The following is a 17,800-nucleotide window of genomic DNA, read 5'->3' as shown; positions in this document are numbered from 1 at the left end:
TTGTCATAGGCCCCTAAATATATACTTAAATGTTTATATTTATTTGTTTATATTTGGGGACCTTTGACAATTAATTTGATGAATGCTTGTGGAATAACATGCCGTGTAAACTCTTTTTAACGATACTTACTAAGATTTGTTGATTTATAGACGGATTTCACTCATCCAGTCATTTACCTCAAAACCAACCTTCTTGTACATATTTCTGCGTCATTATAAAAAAGGTTATCAAGAGTTTACATTGTGTTGCACATTTAATCGCTTACGACTTTTACTGTATTGTATTATTGCTTGTCGGACTAATTGCCGTGCGTTTTATTTGTTGGTAGTAAGGCGATATGGTATTTGGCAGTTGCCACACTGTCGTTGTTTAGCTTTAACTCGCGAAGATTGGTGTTTGTGCGTGTCATCCTCTAACATTTCCTTGATTGCTCTTCGTGTTATGTAATTGTATATGTAAAACTTGAGAACTCTTTTTATTGTGTATATGACTTTGCCGTATTGTCATATGCATTAATGTGTACATACATGTTTGTTGTACTGTCCACGTAGAATTCGTTTTTATATGTAAATGTTTTGTACGTTTTTATTTCGTATTGTGTTGTAGTTGTTTGTGTTTTAATGTTTGCTTGCACCTTGTGTGTGTTTTAATTTGTATAAATAAACAACGTTGATGCCTGTTGAAGAAGTTTAGGAGCACTTGTGCCAAGTAGTCAATGCAAGTTTTACTTTCAGGAGATTTAAGAGCTGTCTATGATTTTTGATTTTAAATAAATGTATGTAGTTTTTAATGTTGCTAATAAAACATAATGTAATATTATATACTTCTTCATATTTATTTCTAATTTCCCCTTTACTGTTTGCAGGATTGATGACTTAAATCATATTCCATATAAATCTTAAGTGCGTCAAGCGTGTACAGTATATAGTTGTTTATGTTGTGTTGTTGTTTTTAAAAAGTTGAATAAAGTAGAAACATAAATAGAAGAATCAAATAAGAATGATAAAATCGCTCGGTGGTCGAGTACCCACGTGCACCTGCTGGCATGCTAGTAGATACGGATCGAACCTCAGGTGTAGAAGGCATTTTTCTCAAATATAGAAATAACAGGTGTAATTTGGGTTGCATATATAACTGCAACGAAATATAAGAAAAATTGCAATACAAGTGAAGGCAAAATAAGAGAAGTAAGAAAGAGAAACGGAGAACAGAGAATTAGAAGAAGTAGAAGGAGCAGTAATAGCAGAGAAGAATAGAGAAGACAGAAGGAAGAGAACAGAGAAAAGGAGGATATAGAAGAAAGAGAACAGGAGTGGATCAGCTTTTTAATTTTTTTGGCGGCGTGTCGTTCTGACAGTCTACTGCTTCGATGCGTCCATTGCTCCCGGCCCATCCTACAGCTACGATGTCTCTACGCTTCATCCCCGGAATTATCAGGCATATCAACAATTTTTATGGTGGGGGATCATCCCCGAGTGGGAGAACTCCTTATAAGGACAATCCTAATAAGGTCTTGTTCAAATATTTCTAAGTTTTAAGTCGTCCCAAGAGAGGTGACAATATAAAAATATACTTACAAGCTTTGACCTGTATCTGAAATGAAAGAAGGAGTACACAAATCATACAGGTTACTTTTGCAATTTCTATAGAGGGGATCATCCCCTGAGAGAGGGAACTGTTCCTGAAATGATAGAAGGGGTAAACACAAATCAAAGAAGTCAATATATCTTACTATTTCTTTATTAACAATAGAATACAAGTTTAGATTTTACAAGTCAACAAAATACATGCCGCCATATTGACACAGAACTTACGACCTGCATCGTCGCGCACATATAAGCAAGTACGTCAAAATGTTCTACCGGGATAAAGAAATTAGCAAATTGCCCATTTTCTAGGTGATGGAAAATGGAAACAAATATACAGAGTGTTACAAAAGAAAAATTTTAAGTGCAGAGAAAGGAAAACATCTAAACACTCTAATATCGCTCGTTTTCACCGTTACCCTGGGAAACAAATACAGGTCGATCGACAAGAGCGCCGGAGGCGCATGCCCGTACATGCAGATGAGTATCAAGGGTAAAAAATAACAAATAAAAACATTGAAATACAATGGTAGTACGAGAGGGTGAGTATAAGCAAAGTAAAGTTCAAATAAAAACATATACATATAAAATATACATATAATACTAATAAATTTTGCATAATTTTCGCCGCAATCATGGAAAACTATTATACCGGGTGTTCCAAAAACAATATAGTAAAATTTTAAGAGAAAATCCAAAGTTCAAGTAGGGAAATATACAGTGAAATCCCGGTTATCCGACAATCACTTTGCAGGGCAATGTCGAATGAGTGAATTTGTCGGATTATAGAAAAGTACCTAAAACCCCTTACAGTCCGGAATTTTTTACAAAAAAATACCTGTAATCCGACAAATTACAAATCTTAAAGTACAAACATATGGCATATGACCATGTCGGATTACAAGGTGTGCCGGATTAAGGCGGGTCCGGATTACCTGGATTCCTGTGTATCTCTAAAACCACAGTCAAATATCAAAGGAAATTAATATACAGGATGATACAAAAGAAAACGACAATATTTTCAAGGAAAATCCTGAGTTAAAGTGGGATAACATATATTTTTCACACTTTTGACAAACCTACTACGGGAAACTATAATACAGGGTGATACAAAAAGAAAACTACAATATTTTAAAGGAAAATCCTAAGTATAAATGGGATAACATACATCTGTCACCTTTTGGCAAATTCACCACGGGAAATTATTATACTGGGTGTTACAAAAACCTATGTTTCAAAATTAAAACACCCAAACACTAAGACATATGTTCTATTAAATGAAAAGGAAAAACACATATGTACTGGGTGATACACAAAAAAATAAGATTAAAGTAGGAAAACGGATGGAAACAATTAACAAGGCGACAATGACAAGATAATATCAGAAGAAAACCATCAGAAAAAGTAAAAAATAAGAAAACATAAAAATAGAACATTTCAAAAATGGTATTTTCCTTAAGATATCAAGGAAAAGTGATGGGCTGGTTATTACAAAATAAAGCACAAACCAAAATTTTATTTTAAATCATATTAAACAACTGACGACCAGTTCGGAAAAAAAAATCGCCAGATTACTACATTAAATGAAAACGAAACAAGGTATCAAATACGTACTAAAATCAACGATATTGGAACAGAGACAAAAATTATTAGTATGCTTAAAGACCACGCCGTTGAAGTAAAAAAAACATTTCATATGGCTGAAGAAATGAGAGAACATACTAAAAATAAGAACATACAAAATAAATTTTTGGGTTTGGCGTATCCAATAAGTTGCAAGCACCTTAATTATGCATATTGTAGGAACTATGAAATACACGTAGGGGAAAGTAGCCATATTTGGACCATTTTTATATTTTTTGATTTATAGAGCCACATATAAACTGTCAATAAAAATTAAGTAGCGGAAAAGTAACTCACAAGGCTTACCAACAAAATGATATTTTTGGTTTAAGTAAAAATTATATTTATACCCCTCAAATTTCAATTTAAAAAAATTGTGTTTTTGGTCCAAATTAAGAAACCGGTTTCCTAAATTGGACCGCGCGGTTTCCTAAATTGGACCATGCTTTTTTAACGGCAATTGACACAATAGTAAATTTTAGTTTTAGCAGTAACACAAGCACATTTTGTATAAACCAAAGTGCGGCATTTCATACAGTGGATCATTTCGAAGATTTGTGCTCGTCCACAAGCTTTTCTAGGAGGTCGAAAAAATGATATACGTTTTCCTGTAAAACTCCGGTGTCTGTCTTCGGTCCAACTTGGGCAACTTGAAGAATTTATATACATACTAGTTAACCGGGCAAACGTTGTTTTGCCATATAAATTATTTCAAGTTTCTGGATAAATTTTAGTGTAGACAAAAAGTAACTTACTTATTATAAAAAATAGGGGTTGGTGATAAGAAACCAAAAATTTAGGGTTGTATGTATATTTTAATGCCACATTAAAAAAATAAAAACAAAAAATTTCGACCAAAATTTAAAAAAAATTAAGGGTGAACAACCCTTATCACTTAGAGATATGAAGTTACCGATTCTCAGACCTACTGAATACGCATATAAAAATTTTCTTTGAGCGGGATGAAAAATGATTAAATTACTAAAATGGCTATAAAGAAATAGGGGTTGGTGATAAAAAACTAAAAATTTAGGGTTGTATGTATTTTTTAATTCCACATTATAAAAAAAATAAAAACAAAAGAATTTGTCCAAAAATTAAAAAAAAAGTTAAGGGTGAACAACCCTTATCACTTAGGGGTATGAAAAATAGATGTTAGCCGATTCTCAGACCTACTGAATACGCATATAAAATTTGGTAAAAATCGGTAAAGCCGTTTCGGAGGAGTATGGAAACAAACACTGTGACACGCAAATTTTATATATATAGATAAAGAAGCTTTCTGATGATAAAATAATAATCGGTAAAACTAACGTTTTAACGGCTAGACAGCTCTTGCACTTACGTCGTTATAATAGATTTGATAATCAATGATACACGAAGTTGTTGTCACGACGAAAGCACGCGGCAAGTTTTAACCCAAATAGTTGCATTAATTGTTTATAAATACGAGTAAAATAAGGGGCCAGTCAATTTTGCATAAACTTCAACAGTCCGCGGATATCGTGGTGGTCCAACTTAGGCGCTGGTCCAAATTATGCTACCTTCCCTATATTACAAAAGAGTATCCGACGAAACTACTCGCTTTACCTCTGCGTATACACAATCTGTGTTTAACGAAGCGCAAACTAAAAAATATTTTAAAATATAACATAACAACAGGAAGATAAATTAAGCAATTCAAGAATAATGAAGGAAATGTATGTGCAGATCAACTGACGACAAAAATAAGACTAACGTGGTACGCAAGCCAACCGCGTGGCGACCGCACCTTAAAAATGCACTCTGGCCCTATCATAAATTAAAGAGAAAACTAAAACATGACAAAGTGTTACCAATATAAGGCCTGTTGTCCTCGTGTGTTTTGAAAATTTCAAAAAAGGGCAAATTTTAGCAGTCATTTTGAGGCAGTTACGGCCGAAATTCGCGGTGGTTCAAGGGTGCATATTAAAAATGCAGTCTTACCCTATCATAAAATCGAAAAATAACAAAAATATGACGAAGGGTTCCCGGGCTATGGCCAGTTTTCCTCCGCGTGTTTTGAAAATCGCAAGAAAGGCGCAAACTTTAGCGTCCATTTTGAGGCAGTTACAACAGAATTTCGCGGGGGTTCAGGGGTGCAAATAAAAATGCAGTCTTACCCTATCCTAAAATCGAAAAATAACTAAAATATGACGAAGGGTTCCCGAGATATGGCTAGTTTTCCACCGCGAGTTTGGAAAATTGCCAGAAAAGGGCCAACTTTAGCGGCCATTTTGAGGCAGTTACGACCGAATTTCACGGGGGTTCAAGGGTGCATCTTAAAAATGCACTCTTATCCCATGATAAAATCGACAAATAGCTAAAATATGATAAAGGATTCCCGAGATATGGCCAGTTTTCCTCCGCGTGTTTTGAAAATCGCAAGAAAGGCGCAAACTTTAGCGTCCATTTTGAGACAGTTACGACAAAATTTTTCGAGGGTTCAGAGGTGCATTTTGAAAATGCGCTCTTACCCTATAATAAAATCGAAAAATAACTAAAATATGACAAAGGGTTCCCGGGATATGGCCAGTTTTCCATCGCGTGTTTTGAAAATTGCAAGAAGAGGGCAAACTTTCGCAGCCATGTTGTGGCAGTTGCGACCGAATTTCGCGGGGTTTAGGGGTGCATCTTAAAAATGCTTTCTTACTCTATAGTAAAATCGAGAAATAACTTTAATATGACGAAGGATTCCCGAGATATAGCCAGTTTTCCACCGCGTGTTTTGAAAATTGCAAGAAAATGGCAAACTTTAGCGTCCATTTTGAGGCAGTTACGACAGAATTTTGCGGGGTTCTAGGGTGCATCTTACAAATGCACTCTTACCTTATAATATAATCAGGAAATAGCTAAAATATGACAAAGAGTTCCTGAGAGATATGGCAAGTTTTCCACCGCGTGTTTTGAAAATTGCAAGAAAAGGGCAAATGTTAGCGTTCATTTTGAGGTAGTTACGACAGAATTTTGCGGGGATTCAAGAATGCATCATAAAAATGCACTCTTACCCTATAATAAAATCGAGAAATAACTAAAATATAACAAAGGGTTCCCGAGATATGGCCAGTTTTCCATCGCGTGTTTTGAAAATTGCAAGAAAAGGCCAAACTTTAGCAGCCATTTTGAGGCAGTTACGACAGAATTTGTCGGGGTTCAAGGGTGCATCTTAAAATGCACTCTTACTCTATAATAAAATCGCGAAATAACTAAAATATGACGAAGGCATGCCGAGATATAGCCTGTTTTCCACCGCGTGTTTTGAAAATTGCAAGAAAAGGCAAACTTTAGCTGCCATTTTGAGGCAGTTACGACCGAATTTCGTGGGGTTTAGGGTGCATCTTAAAATGCTCTCTTACTCTATATTAAAATCGAGAAATAACTTTAATATGACGAAGGGTTCCCGAGATATAGCCTGTTTTCCACCGCGTGCTTTGAAAATTGCAAGAAAAAGGCCAACTTTAGCGGCCATTTTGATGCAGTTACGACCGAATTTCGCGGGGCTTCAAGGGTGCATCTTAAAAATGCACTCTTACCCTATAATATAATCAGGAAATAGCTAAAATATGACAAAGAGTTCCCGAGAGATATGGCAAGTTTTCCACCGCGTGTTTTGAAAATTGCAAGAAAAGGGCAAATGTTAGCGTTCATTTTGAGGTAGTTACGACAGAATTTTGCGGGGATTCAAGAATGCATCATAAATATGCACTCTTACCCTATAATAAAATCGAGAAATAACTAAAATTTAACAAAGGGTTCCCGAGATATGGCCAGTTTTCCATCGCGTGTTTTGAAAATTGCAAGAAAAGGCCAAACTTTAGCAGCCATTTTGAGGCAGTTACGACAGAATTTGTCGGGGGTTCAAGGGTGCATCTTAAAAATGCACTCTTACTCTATAATAAAATCGCGAAATAACTAAAATATGACGAAGGCATGCCGAGATATAGCCTGTTTTCCACCGCGTGTTTTGAAAATTGCAAGAAAAGGGCAAACTTTAGCTGCCATTTTGAGGCAGTTACGACCGAATTTCGTGGGGGTTTAGGGGTGCATCTTAAAAATGCTCTCTTACTCTATAATAAAATCGAGAAATAACTTTAATATGACGAAGGATTCCCGAGATATAGCCAGTTTTCCACCGCGTGTTTTGAAAATTGCAAGAAAAGGGCAAATTTTGTCGTTTCCTTCATTTTCTATATTACCCGCAATTAAAATATTGCAAGACGCAGGTCATAAAACATTTGACCGAATAATACAACTTAATAAAAACTTACCAATGCAGTGGTTATTAGATTAGATAGGGCACAGCAAGTACTGTAATTAAAAGAAAACATAAGTTGAAATAAAAACATTGCATACAATACAATATTATGTTCATACATCGGAGAAAACAAACATTCTGTGCTGAGTAGCGCAAGTCAGATATCAGTTACTAACTCAAGTACGAGGGGACTTCCAAATGACGGGAAACACCATGGCAACAATATGCATTTGGGATGTAAACATCAAACGCAAATATACAAAAATTATGGATATTAAACGCACAATTAACCATTAACAAAACACTGCAGATGAATGTTACAACTAAATAGTCAATTGATCACCGACTACAATGCAAATTTAGAAAATAATAGCCCGATAAAACGATAAGAGTCGCGCGAAATACGTCTGGATACGCCAGCGACCTGCACGAAACTAGCTGCAATCCATCGATAGCGCAAGCAACGATGCGACAACTTTAGCGGCCATTTTGAGGCAGATACGACCGAATTTAGCGGTGGTTCAGAGGTGCACCTTAAAAAATCTGTCTTACGCTATAATAATATCAAGAAAGAGCTACAATATGACAAAGGGTTCCCGGATATGGCCAGTTTTCCATCGCGTATTTGGAAAATTGCAAGAAGAGGGCAAACTTTCGCGGCCATGTTGAGGCAGTTGAGACCGAATTTCGCGGGGTTCAAGGGTGCATCATAAAATGCACTCTTACCCTATAATAAAATCGAGAAATAACTAAAATATGACAAAGGGTTCCCGAGATATGGCCACTTTTCCACCGCGTGTTTTGAAAATTGCAAGAAAAGGGCAAACTTTAGCGTCAATTTTGAGGCAGTTATGACAGAATTTCTCGGGGTTCAAGGGTGCATCTTAAAATGCACTCTTACTCTATAATAAAATCGCGAAATAACTAAAATATGACGAAGGCTTCCCGAGATATAGCCTGTTTTCCACCGCGTGTTTTGAAAATTGCAAGAAAAGGGCAAACTTTAGCGGCCATTTTGAGGCAGTTACGACCGAATTTTGCGGGGTTCAACGGTGCATCTTACAAATGCGCTCTTACCCTATAATCAAATCGGGAAGTAGCTAAAATATGACAAACGGTTCCCGAGATATGGCCACTTTTCCTCCGCGTGTTTTGAAAATCGCAAGAAAGGCGCAAACTTTAGCGTCCATTTTGAGACAGTTACGACAAAATTTTGCGAGGGTTCAGAGGTGCATTTTGAAAATGCGCTCTTACCCTATAATAAAATCGAAAAATAACTAAAATATGACATAGGGTTCCCGGATATGGCCAGTTTTCCATCGCGTGTTTTGAAAATTGCAGGAAGAGGGCAAACTTTCGCAGCCATGTTGTGGCAGTTGCGACCGAATTTCGCGGGGGTTTAGGGGCGCATCTTAAAAATGCTCTCTTACTCTATAATAAAATCGAGAAGTAACTTTAATATGACGAAGGATTCCCGAGATATAGCCAGTTTTCCACCGCGTGTTTTGAAAATTGCAAGAAAATGGCAAACTTTAGCGTCCATTTTGAGGCAGTTACGACAGAATTTTGCGGGGGGTTCAAGGGTGCATCTTAAAATGCACTCTTACTCTATAATAAAATCGCGAAATAACTAAAATTTGACGTAGGGTTCCCGAGATATAGCCTGTTTTCCACCGCGTGTTTTGAAAATTGCAAGAAAAGGGCAAATTTTGTCGTTTCCTTCATTTTCTATATTACCCGCAATTAAAATATTGCAAGACGCAGGTCATAAAACATTTGACCGAATAATACAACTTAATAAAAACTTACCAATGCAGTGGTTATTAGATTAGATAGGGCACAGCAAGTACTGTAATTAAAAGAAAACATAAGTTGAAATAAAAACATTGCATACAATACAATATTATGTTCATACATCGGAGAAAACAAACATTCTGTGCTGAGTAGCGCAAGTCAGATATCAGTTACTAACTCAAGTACGAGGGGACTTCCAAATGACGGGAAACACCATGGCAACAATATGCATTTGGGATGTAAACATCAAACGCAAATATACAAAAATTATGGATATTAAACGCACAATTAACCATTAACAAAACACTGCAGATGAATGTTACAACTAAATAGTCAATTGATCACCGACTACAATGCAAATTTAGAAAATAATAGCCCGATAAAACGATAAGAGTCGCGCGAAATACGTCTGGATACGCCAGCGACCTGCACGAAACTAGCTGCAATCCATCGATAGCGCAAGCAACGATGCGACAACTTTAGCGGCCATTTTGAGGCAGATACGACCGAATTTAGCGGTGGTTCAGAGGTGCACCTTAAAAAATCTGTCTTACGCTATAATAATATCAAGAAAGAGCTACAATATGACAAAGGGTTCCCGGGATATGGCCAGTTTTCCATCGCGTATTTGGAAAATTGCAAGAAGAGGGCAAACTTTCGCGGCCATGTTGAGGCAGTTGAGACCGAATTTCGCGGGGGTTCAAGGGTGCATCATAAAAATGCACTCTTACCCTATAATAAAATCGAGAAATAACTAAAATATGACAAAGGGTTCCCGAGATATGGCCACTTTTCCACCGCGTGTTTTGAAAATTGCAAGAAAAGGGCAAACTTTAGCGTCAATTTTGAGGCAGTTATGACAGAATTTCTCGGGGGTTCAAGGGTGCATCTTAAAAATGCACTCTTACTCTATAATAAAATCGCGAAATAACTAAAATATGACGAAGGCTTCCCGAGATATAGCCTGTTTTCCACCGCGTGTTTTGAAAATTGCAAGAAAAGGGCAAACTTTAGCGGCCATTTTGAGGCAGTTACGACCGAATTTCGCGGGGTTCAAGGGTGCATCTTACAAATGCGCTCTTACCCTATAATCAAATCGGGAAGTAGCTAAAATATGACAAAGGGTTCCCGAGATATGGCCACTTTTCCTCCGCGTGTTTTGAAAATCGCAAGAAAGGCGCAAACTTTAGCGTCCATTTTGAGACAGTTACGACAAAATTTTGCGAGGGTTCAGAGGTGCATTTTGAAAATGCGCTCTTACCCTATAATAAAATCGAAAAATAACTAAAATATGACATAGGGTTCCCGGGATATGGCCAGTTTTCCATCGCGTGTTATGAAAATTGCAAGAAAAGGCCAAACTTTAGCGGCCATTTTGAGGCAGTTACGACCGAATTTCGCGGGGGTTCTAGGGTGCATCTTACAAATGCACTCTTACCCCATAATAAAATCGGGAAATAGCTAAAATATGACAAAGGGTTCCCGAGATATGGCCAGTTTCCCACCGCGTGTTTTGAAAATTGCAAGAAAAGAGCAAACTTTAGCGGCATTTTGAGGTAGTTACGGCCTAATTTCGCGGGGTTCAGAGGTGCATTTTGAAAATGCACTCTTACCCTATAATAAAATCGAAAAATAACTAAAATATGACAAAGAGTTCCTGAGATATGGCGAGTTTTCCACCGCGTGTTTTGAAAATGGCAAGAAAAGGGCAAAGTTTAGCGTCCATTTTGAGGCAGGTACGACCGAATTTAGCGGTGGTTCAGGGGTGCATCTTAAAAAATCTGTCTTACGCTATAATAATATCAAGAAATAACTAAAATATGACAAAGGGTTCCCGAGATATGGCCAGTTTCCCACCGCGTGTTTGGAAAATTGCAAGAAAATGGCAAATTTTGTCGTTTTCTTCATTTTCTATATTACCCGCAATTAAAATATTGCAACATGCAGGTCATAAAACATTTGACCGAATAATATAACTTAATAAAAACTTACCAATGCAATGGTTATTAGATTAGATTGGGCACAATACAATAGGGCGAAATACGTCTGGATACGCCAGCAACCTGCACGAAACTAGCTGCAATCCAGCGATAGCGCAAGCAACGCAAGTGTGCGTGAATTGCAAGAGGCATGTTATCTGCGATCACAATTAAACTATGGACGTGACAACGTGCGGCGTGAGGGGATGGCAACGACGACACACGAGCATTCGATGACAAAGTGTAAATTGTGTTCAAAACAAACACAATTCTTGTATCGAATGCCAACGTATGCGGATAAGTATAGTAATAAAGAATACAATTCTATTTTATGATTTTTAGTTCAGGCAAGTGCCATCTCTGAATGCTACAGATAGTAGTCCCGCAATTAAAATTATTAAAACTGATCAAAAATTAAAATTTGAGTTGTGTAATTCTAATTTATCATGGTGAAAGATTTTCGTGGGGTAAAAGGGCAAAAAACGTGACTAAAGTTGTTTATATTGAATCGCTGATAACAGCACTATATACAAAATTATTCTTCTGGCCACGTTTGTCGATAAATATAAAAATAAGTCGTATAACTCGATTTTACAATTTTTTGTGGCGGTCTCGCCGCCTCGGTCACGCCGCCACCGGCCACCAGCACAAGCAAGCCGACTGAAGCGCCAGCCAACGCAGCGACCAAATCCCGCAAACAAACAAACACTCGCACACACTGACACACATACAATCACTCATACAAATAAACCTCTCTCTCTCTCTCGGGGACGCCACAGCTCTGGCGGCATATTATTATCATTACAAGTTAGCTACGCATAAGAGACACAAGTCGAGTCTGTACTTTCCTAACGCAAGTTCCATTACTATTGATTTGTTATAAGCGAATAAACAATCTAATCTCACTTATTTATTGCAAGGAGTGAATTATTGTAGTTTAGAACCCCAAACAACTACATTTTAGTACATCCTAGTGCCATCTATGAATGCTACAGATAGTAGTCCCGGAATTTAAATTAATAAAATTAATAAAAAAATAAAATTCAAATCATGAAATTATTATTTCTTATGCTAAAAGATTGACCGATTTTACATCAAATATTTTAGTGATATTTAATTTGATCATGTATTGCTATACTATTTAGGTTTATATTATTATTTAATGAACAATTCCAACTGAATTCTAAAGACAATTTATACTAAAAAACAACGGAAAGTTTTCTGCTGAAAAGTATTATATCATTTGACCAAATTACGGGTAAACTATGAGTCCAACAGTAAAATATTACTAAAATAAAATGATGAGGAGAACGGTTTATAGCAACATTAAAAAAAAAAAAATTATCAAATTTTATTTTTCTGTGAAAATGTGAGTTCACATTTGACCAAATTGCGGGAAAACTATGAGTCCAAGAGTAAAATTTGATTTAAATAAAATGTTCAGGAGCACTTCTTACTAGAACATTCAAAATAAAAACTTCAAATTTCCATATTTAGTTTTTCTGTGGAAAATGTAAGATTACATTTAATCAAATTTCGGGAAAACTATGAGTTCAAGCATAAAATTTTACTGAAATGAAGTACTCAAGAGGAGTTCCTATAGCAACATCCAAAATAAAAACTTTAAATTTACACATTTAAATTTGCTGTGGAAAATGTGACCTCACATTTGTGGGGTCCAAAATGTGACCTCACATTTGATCAAATTGCAGGAAAGCTATGGGTCCAAAAGTAAAATTTAATTAAAATAAAATGCTCAGGGAGACCTCCTATAACAACTTCCGAAATAAAATTTACAAATTTAATTTTTCTGTGGAAAATGTAAGTTTTAGTTTTAGTTAAATTACGGGAAAACTATAGGTCCTAGTGTAAAATATTACTAATATATAACGATCAGGAGCACGTCTTACAGGAACATACAAAATAAGAAAATTTAATTTTTCTGTGGAAAATGTGTGTTTACATTTTATCAAATTGCGGGGAAAACTATTAGTTCAAGAGTAAAATTTTACTAAAATAAAATGCTCAGGAGGACTTTTTATGGCAACATTCAGAATGAAAACTTCAAATTTTCAAATTTAATTTTTCTCCGGAAAACGTAAGTTGACATTTAGTCAAATTACGGAAAAGCTATGAGTCCTAGAGTAAAATTTTACAATGATAAAGTGCTTGACCGTAATTTTCGCAAATAGAAGTTTTTCTCTAATTGCAGAATAACTGTAAAATCGAAAAATAGATAGATAATATGAACGATGAAAAATTTCACTCACCAGTGTATCGAACACGGTAAATCAAATGCGAGTAGATACTGAAATAAACAAGAAACAAAACATTAGTTATACAATTTCGGACAATGTTGAAATGAATCCGAGTTCCGCAGGAACCCAAACTTTGCCTTAAAAATGGTCTTATTTGCCATAATTATTTAAATAATAATATTTACCAGGTAGAACAGCCGCCCCTCGTGTTCTGCTGAAGATAAAAATGGTTCGCACAACTCCAAAATATTATTTACAATCACACAACATGGCCGACTGGCGTCCGACGGCAAGCGATCCCAGATACACGCGAAACTGTATTAAACACAGAAAACATTGAATTCCGAAGATTATACACGCGATAAATATTTAGCGACTAATACCCGTCTATTAACACTAAATTCCAGCAAATATAACGCGATATAACGAATTTACAACACGAAACACGAATATCCTTTTAAGTATTAGTACTTATCGCACGAAGTAAGAGTTGCGTGCCGGCCACACAACAACTGGGCACGCCGACTCGCAGGAATATTTTTAACGAAAACATGCATTATTGCGCCATCTGAGGTTACTTTTGAGTATGAGGCAGTGAGTGATTTGCTATGTGTCAGTGTATGGTCACGCAATTAAATGGCAGTGGCCGTGTGTCATACGTACACGCAACTGCGCACGCACCACCCTATCTAAACCAATAGCAATTTTTACACATAACTCAAAGCTTCAAATGTAGATGTCGCTAGAATGTATTAATTCAAAATAAATGAAGTAAATTTTGCAATTTTAACGCAAATATTCAACAATTTAGCAATAAATAAACATAGTACACTGCCTAAATCGTGGCATAAATAGTCAGTGAAAGTATTTGTCATAAAAGCACATATTTTCTTTAAAATTGCATCAAATCTCTTCAAAAACTACAAAAAAGCAAAAAAACATTCAAATTTTACTTCTTTAGTAATTTACTCTTGAAATTAAAAACCTATATCATTTTAGTTAGTACCTTTATACAGTGCCCAAAATGAAGTCACTTCTACCGCTACCTTCATACGGTGCCCAAAACACGAGTCACTTCTACCGCTAACAAATACCTACAACCCGACGGAGAATTTAATTCGCGTCTTTCGAGGCTGAACTGAAGTTACTCAGCCGCCAAGATCGCGTACAAACCCGTAAAAATACAAATATTTCACGAAAAAAGGTGACAAAGCGATAAATCACCTTTTTTATGCCAATCTTCGTGGGTTGCAGGTCGAATTCCTGCAACAGACAAGTACAACCCGACGGAGAATTTAATTCTACATCTCTACATGCCCCGCTAAAGTTTGTGCGCCGCGCCGTTCGTGCGAAATGATTAATAAGACATATGTATTACGAACACGAGTGTATAAAAGAAGCAAGTAATAATATCTTACCAGTATTTTATGCGTTGCAACACTTCGACAAGAGCATTATTTATTTTATTTTAAATCGGAAGTCAACCGACGAAGCGAATCAAATTCGCATTCAAATTTACCTCATGACTCCGATCGGAACTCGAAAGCGATTACTAAAACAAAGAAGAGATCGAGAGTTAGAACCAGCCCTCTTCAACTCCGTGTTACAGAGAACGACTCAATGATGTCGGTATTTGCAGGGAGCGTATATTTACTGAGAAGTATATTGCAACGGTTACAATATAGTTGCGTAGTTTAGCCATTTGATAGCAACACAAACGGTATACAGCTGTCGTGCAACTAAACTACCAGCGCCACCCAGAGGTACTAAAATTTTGCGACACACATGCTAACTCTTGTGTCTTTCTCGCATTTAAGTGACAGGGGGCTGCTGTTAACTATAAAATGTAAAAAAATATTGAGCATGTCATTCATTTTTGCTGCCAAGGCCAGTGTACACGTATTGTTCATCGTATTGTTATTTGAAAACTGATAAGACTGCATAATAATGTTAATACTGTTAACATTACCAATAAATATTACGCGATAGTTCGATGTACGGTTACAGAACGGAAGTGAAAACATTAAAATCAAAATGCCCACGCCAAGTGCCGACACTCACGGTGAATATTCATCATGGGTGAGTTCTTAATTTACTGTCGAAAACATAATTTGCATTTAAGAACAATTTCAGGTGGGATTGATATATGTATTTAATTTAATTGTTGGGACTGGAGCCCTGACACTTCCATCAGTGTTTGCAAAAGCAGGATGGTTGCTCAGCACAGTATTAATTATATTCTTGGCCTTTGTTGGTTTCATTACTGTTACTTTTGTAATTGAAACCATGGCTGTTGCTAATGCTACAATACAGATAAGAAAGCTGCAATCACATAAAATTGATGGGGTATGTATCTTAGTTCATGTTTCTAAGCAAATAGTTATAATCAAAACATCATTTTGCTTCTTCTATCTGAAAATACTTTGTAAAGGCTTTATAATCCTTGAGGGTAGCAAATGAGTTGATCAAGCCATAACTTTGTTTAGATTGTTGTTGTTGTGCAATGGCACTTTGTATTTTTATTTTACTTTTGTTCTTTAGACAGCGAATAAATATAAACATGAATATTAAGTTATTCGATTTGTAGGAAAGTGAAGCAGCAAGGGATTCGGAATCCGAAAGTGAAGAAACAAATGAACAAACAGCGATTATCAATAGTGGTAATCGCAATATGCGACGGTATTTCAGTCTGAACCAATCAGTAGAAATGGGCCAAATGGCTGGTTTATATTTTAACAAAGTGGGCAGGATTCTGTTCTTTGCTTCCCTCTGCATCTATCTCTATGGTGATTTGGCAATATACACTACAGCAATATCCAAGTCAATGAGCGATTTATTGTGTCCCAACAATCACACGGAAGATAATGCGACCAACTTCGAAGATGAGTTCAACATAGACTGCTTCAATAACGAAATATCCAAAGTTGACTTGTATCGAATTTGCGTCGGCATTTTCGCATTGTTAGTGTGTCCATTCACCTATTTTGATGTACAGAAAACGAAGTACTTCCAACTGGCGACTACTACAATGCGCTGGTCTGCCTTCTCCATAATGATAGCGATGGCAAGCTTGCGACTATACCACGGTCAGAACGCCGATCATCAGCCGGCGATGTTTACGTTTCATGGTCTTCCGGCGCTTATCGGCGCGAGCGTCTACAGCTTCATGTGCCATCACTCGTTACCCGGCCTCATTGCGCCCTTCAATGACAAACAATATGTACTGAAACAGCTCGCCATGGACTATGGTTTGATCTGCACATTTTATTTATTGTTATCTTTGACGGGTGTATTTGCATTCCGCGAATTGAACGATTTGTACACGTTAAACTTTGTTCCAAGTGGTGATCAGACGTTATCGCTATTTATGGAGATGCTGCTATATTTTTTGGGCATGTTTCCAATTTTTACTTTATCGACCAGCTTCCCCATTGTGGCAATCACGTTGCAGAATAATTTGAAGACATTATTTTTGGATCCACTGCTAATGGATCAATACGGGTTTGTTGTGAAGAGATTAACGTTCCCGACGTTAGCTATCGCACCACCGATCGCCGTAGCGTTGTCCACGCATGATTTAGGTCGCTTGGTGGAGTTTACGGGGTCGTATGCGGGCACCTGTATTCAGTATATCATTCCGGCTATGCTGGTATTGCAAGCGAGAAAGTATTGCAGGAGAGATATAGGTGCGAATGTTAGGAATAAATATGCGAGTCCATTCAGGAATGTTGCTTGGATTTATTTCGTCATTTGTTGGTCTTTGATTTGTGTTGTTTTAGTCTCGATTAATTTATTTTCGGCTTAGAATTGACTATGATAATTCAGTTTAAGTATACTAACATTACTTTTATTTTCTTTTCTCGTTTTGAAAAACCTTAAGGTTTTTTTTGTTTTGCCTCAGATGTAACTTACATCATCTTAATTTACATTAAGGCTGAATTGACTATAAGTAGAAATTTAAGAGATATACAGAATTATTTTAGCAGAATTCCATGGGAATCAATATTGATTTATTTATGTACATAAATAACACATTTTCAAGTGTGAACAAATATTTTTTTAAATAGAAAACGATCCATAACCTAGTGAAGTACTTTCATTTGTTCAAAGGTACAAAGTTGAAAGATAGGAAGTGGGAATTTGTAATGATTTTAGTATAAATTATTCTAAACAAGAGATATATTTTTTCACTTCATGAACATATAATGTATGTTAAATGTGATTCACTCCATGAAAATAATTTTAGTAAAGATAGTAATAAATATATCTGTACATGTAATATATAC

General features: G+C 36.3%; 1 protein-coding gene and 1 long non-coding RNA gene across 2 annotated transcripts; one reads left to right on the top strand and one right to left on the bottom strand.

Annotated features, from left to right (window-relative positions):
• Positions 1 to 6,795: 6,795 nt before the first annotated feature.
• Positions 6,796 to 14,033, bottom strand: LOC135793894 (uncharacterized). Its single transcript, XR_010548741.1, has 4 exons — positions 13,700 to 14,033; positions 13,527 to 13,564; positions 9,293 to 9,332; positions 6,796 to 7,536 (listed from the first exon to the last, which is right to left on the bottom strand). It is a non-coding gene; the product is annotated as an uncharacterized lncRNA (long non-coding RNA).
• A 1,268-nt stretch (positions 14,034 to 15,301) lies between these two features.
• On the top strand, positions 15,302 to 17,793 carry LOC135794838 (transmembrane protein 104 homolog). The gene is made up of 3 exons (XM_065306281.1): positions 15,302 to 15,593; positions 15,648 to 15,860; positions 16,102 to 17,793. The coding sequence occupies exons 1-3, from the start codon at positions 15,549 to 15,551 to the stop codon at positions 17,317 to 17,319; spliced, it is 1,476 nt and encodes a 491-aa protein (XP_065162353.1). The 5' UTR covers positions 15,302 to 15,548; the 3' UTR covers positions 17,320 to 17,793.
• Positions 17,794 to 17,800: the final 7 nt, after the last annotated feature.

Source organism: Atheta coriaria, unplaced genomic scaffold, assembly GCF_025399875.1.
Source record: "Atheta coriaria isolate IRGN ID8LTWV9N9 unplaced genomic scaffold, Caltech_Dcor_3.1 hic_scaffold_6_pilon, whole genome shotgun sequence".
Lineage (NCBI taxonomy): Eukaryota > Metazoa > Arthropoda > Insecta > Coleoptera > Staphylinidae > Dalotia > Dalotia coriaria.
The sequence above is the reverse complement of the archived record's forward strand: the minus strand, read 5'-3'. Positions and strand labels throughout refer to the sequence as shown.

Excerpts from the sequence above, each read along its gene's own strand:
- LOC135794838 (XM_065306281.1), top strand. The coding sequence starts at position 15,549 with ATGCCCACGCCAAGTGCCGACACTCACGGTGAATATTCATCATGG. Across the intron at positions 15,594-15,647 it reads ACGGTGAATATTCATCATGG|GTGGGATTGATATATGTATT; the intron begins GTGAGTTCTTAA and ends GAACAATTTCAG. Across the intron at positions 15,861-16,101 it reads AATCACATAAAATTGATGGG|GAAAGTGAAGCAGCAAGGGA; the intron begins GTATGTATCTTA and ends TTCGATTTGTAG.